Below are 3,236 nucleotides of genomic sequence, written 5' to 3' on the forward strand. Positions count from 1 at the left end.
TCAAAATGGCGGATTTTCGGAAAAATGGTTCGGAGCTAAACAGGATATATCTTATATGAATACAAAGAAACAAATACAGTGGATAAATAAACAGTTAGCTGTATAAACACAAAGTGAGCAGCCATAAATAAGGGATTTGCTCATTTTTATTTGTTTTTATCGTTTTAACTTCGCAGCATTCTCTTTTTAAAGGTAAGAACGAAATGCAGTTCAGTTCAGCTTTTTGTGCAATTTTATTGCAGGAAAAACATCAATAATCTACCCCTGTCGTATATAAATAATCGGCTTAATACGTTTTAAGACACTTGACTATGTGCATATACGATTTTTTGACAGCGTATTATATCATTATTTGAGTACTTGATACCGAACTAAGTGTACTTATGTGTTTAAAAACCCATCGACTCGCTTGAAAACCCATCGACTCGAAAAAACATTTTAGATCACTAAGGCATGTTTTCTTGAGCTAAATTAAATCTGATAGACCTTTACAAGAGTTGAATAGTGGAGGAAGTGTTGTTGATGCATTACAGAGGAGGAGTGTTCTGAATTTCTCTTGCAATCTTAAACTAACTTATGGGAATTTTAGATATTGAAATTCTATCATAATACAGACCAACTACACATTTTAGACATAGCTCTCAATAGGACTCTTATGATTACCAATAGGATACAATGCTCCTGTTGGACATCAACGCAATTTAGATAGAAAATCTTATTTGAAAGTTTTATTTTTTCTTAATTTTAGTATTTTATTTTTTACTTTTTGTAAATAGTATGTATATCTATTTTTTTTTATCATTAAACTGGATTGTTTGTAATAGTCATCAGTTACCTTCAACTGTGGATATTTGTTTTGGCATCAGCCATATAACTTGAAACTTGTTTTGATTTCAATTTCTGCTAATATATAACCTTTGTGAACAAATGTTCAAATCATACATATGTAATACAGAATGAAAGTATGTAGATTTTTGTCAATATGTGAATTCACATTGTAATGGAGTACTCAGTATTATTTTTTGCCTGCCAGGTTGAACCAGCACTTCAGATTTGTACTGGCCCCACTGAAAAGAAAAAAAAAAAAAGATTTTTGTTTTGAAATGAAAAAGAAATATTTTTTAATAAGTATTTGGACAAGGGCTTTTAAGTTGCGAGAAAAGAATGTAATAGAATAGAAAATATGCCGCTATAACGTTATTACAACTATACATTGATAAACATACATTTGGAAAGGATAGCATTAATGCAAAATATTACTGATTTGTTTGAGTTTTTTAACCTGTTGATGCTTCTAAGACTATGAGGAGTCATTTTTGAAATTGAATCAAAACCTGAATCAAAGTCAGCAGATTATTCTTAATTCTTAATGCTCTCTAATTATCTTGTTGGATATATCTGACTGAAATGTAGCTGTTTTTCTTCTGCAGAGTGAGACATGGCAGAGGAGCGCAGACAGAAGCTGTGTTCGGTGATCTTGCCCACTGAATCCATGAAGGCGATGGCGGAGTCAGTGGGTGTGGGCTCACTACAGGAAGAGAGTTGTCTGGCCCTCAGTGAAGAGGTTAGCTACAGGATCAAGGAGATTGCACAGGTATTTACAATTGCAATTAACAATTTATTTATATTTGTCTTTTTATGAAAGTTATAGTTTATAGAGACAACATGAATAATATATTTTTTTTAAATTATATATTACATATTTTCCTTTTTGGTCCAGTTAATTTATCAGAATAATGTAATATAATATAGTATACTATACAGTGTTTCCCGTTGATTTCCTAGACTGTGGTGGGACAGATTAGACCAACTCAGTCTAGGAAATCAAAGGGAAACACTATGAACCAAAAATATTTGTACACTTCTCAAAATAACTTAAAAGAGTTCTAATATTGTGGTCAACAGCTGTCAGTTGAACTACATTTGAAATTGCGATTATGGCTTAGAGCATTTATCAAATCACGACTGATTACATCAATCTGCATTCTTTTCCATTTGATAGATTGCACAGAAATACTGAAGGTGTTGTTTATCTGTTGATGTGATATCTCCCACAGGATGCACTGAAGTTTATGCACCACGGTAAAAGACGCAAACTTACTACTGGTGACATTGACCACGCTCTTAAACTAAAAAACGTGGAGGTGAGAAAACTGGAACAAAGTGAGAACTATTGGTTTCCTCTCTCTAGCTGAACCACAACATTCAGAACCCTTCACAAATTATTTTTCCTTTGCATATCAAGCTTTTCTTTAATTGTATTTGTCTCCTTTAGCCTCTGTATGGATTCCAGTCTCAAGAGTTCATCCCATTTCGCTTTGCAAGTGGAGGCGGCAGAGAATTGCACTTCTATGAAGAAAAGGAAGTGGATCTTAGTGATATCATCAACACGCCCCTCCCTAGAGTCCCTCTTGATGTTTCGCTCAAAGGTAATTAACAAGCATTTCTAATATGAAGCCAGATTATTTGCTATTTAGATGCAAGCTCTGTACCAAAATCTAGTGAGCTGCTTACCTAGACAACATATTAAGGCATTATAGATGCTGATCTCAACTAAACAGCCATTCCAAATGGAACACAGCATAATTGTTCTTTCTTTTTAGGATACACTGTTTTTGCTAAATACAGAGGATAAATACTTCAATGTGTTTTTGCCAAAATTAATTGGAATTGAGCTCAGTTTCAAGTTTGACGAGCAGAAAAGTCAATAATCAACCCTTTATGGACACCTTGGCAATTGAATCGCCATTGGCTAGTAAATGTTTTAGTTTATTCTCCAGTCTGATATACTATATATGGATATGTATATTATATATATTTTATATTTATTTTACAAACACACACATATATATATATATATATATATATATACATACATGCATACATACAGTGCCTTGCGAAAGTATTCATACCTCTTAATTTTTTTCACGTTTTGTTATGTTGCTGCCTTATGTTAAACTGCTTTAAATTACTTTTTTCCCCAAATCAATCTACACTCCATACACCATAATTGTAAAGCAAAAAACAGGTTTTTAACATCTTTGCAAATTTATTAATAATAAAAAGCTAAAATGATTCTATTGCATAAGTATTCATATCTGGGACACTTGAAATTTAGCTCAGCAGCATTCATATTGCTTGTAGATGTTACTACACTTCAAGTGAAGTTAACCTGTGGCAAATTCAATTGAATGGGTATGATTTGGAAAGGCACACACGTCTTAATAAAAGGTCTA

The 3,236-nt window shown here is 32.7% G+C and overlaps 1 protein-coding gene across 2 annotated transcripts in view; it reads left to right on the top strand.

Annotated features, from left to right (window-relative positions):
• taf6 (TAF6 RNA polymerase II, TATA box binding protein (TBP)-associated factor) overlaps positions 1–3,236 on the top strand; it is a 58,525-nt gene continuing 55,289 nt past the window's right edge. For both annotated transcript variants that reach the window (XM_016541154.1, XM_016541155.1), the window contains exons 1-4: positions 1–192; positions 1,431–1,594; positions 2,058–2,144; positions 2,276–2,429. In XM_016541154.1, coding sequence (XP_016396640.1) covers positions 1,439–1,594; positions 2,058–2,144; positions 2,276–2,429 — 397 coding nt within the window. In that variant the 5' untranslated portion in view covers positions 1–192; positions 1,431–1,438. The remainder of the gene's footprint in view (positions 193–1,430; positions 1,595–2,057; positions 2,145–2,275; positions 2,430–3,236) is intronic.

The sequence above is a fragment of the Sinocyclocheilus rhinocerous genome, unplaced genomic scaffold (genome assembly GCF_001515625.1).
Source record: "Sinocyclocheilus rhinocerous isolate Xijiao unplaced genomic scaffold, SAMN03320098_v1.1 scaffold127, whole genome shotgun sequence".
NCBI classification, from domain to species: domain Eukaryota; kingdom Metazoa; phylum Chordata; class Actinopteri; order Cypriniformes; family Cyprinidae; genus Sinocyclocheilus; species Sinocyclocheilus rhinocerous.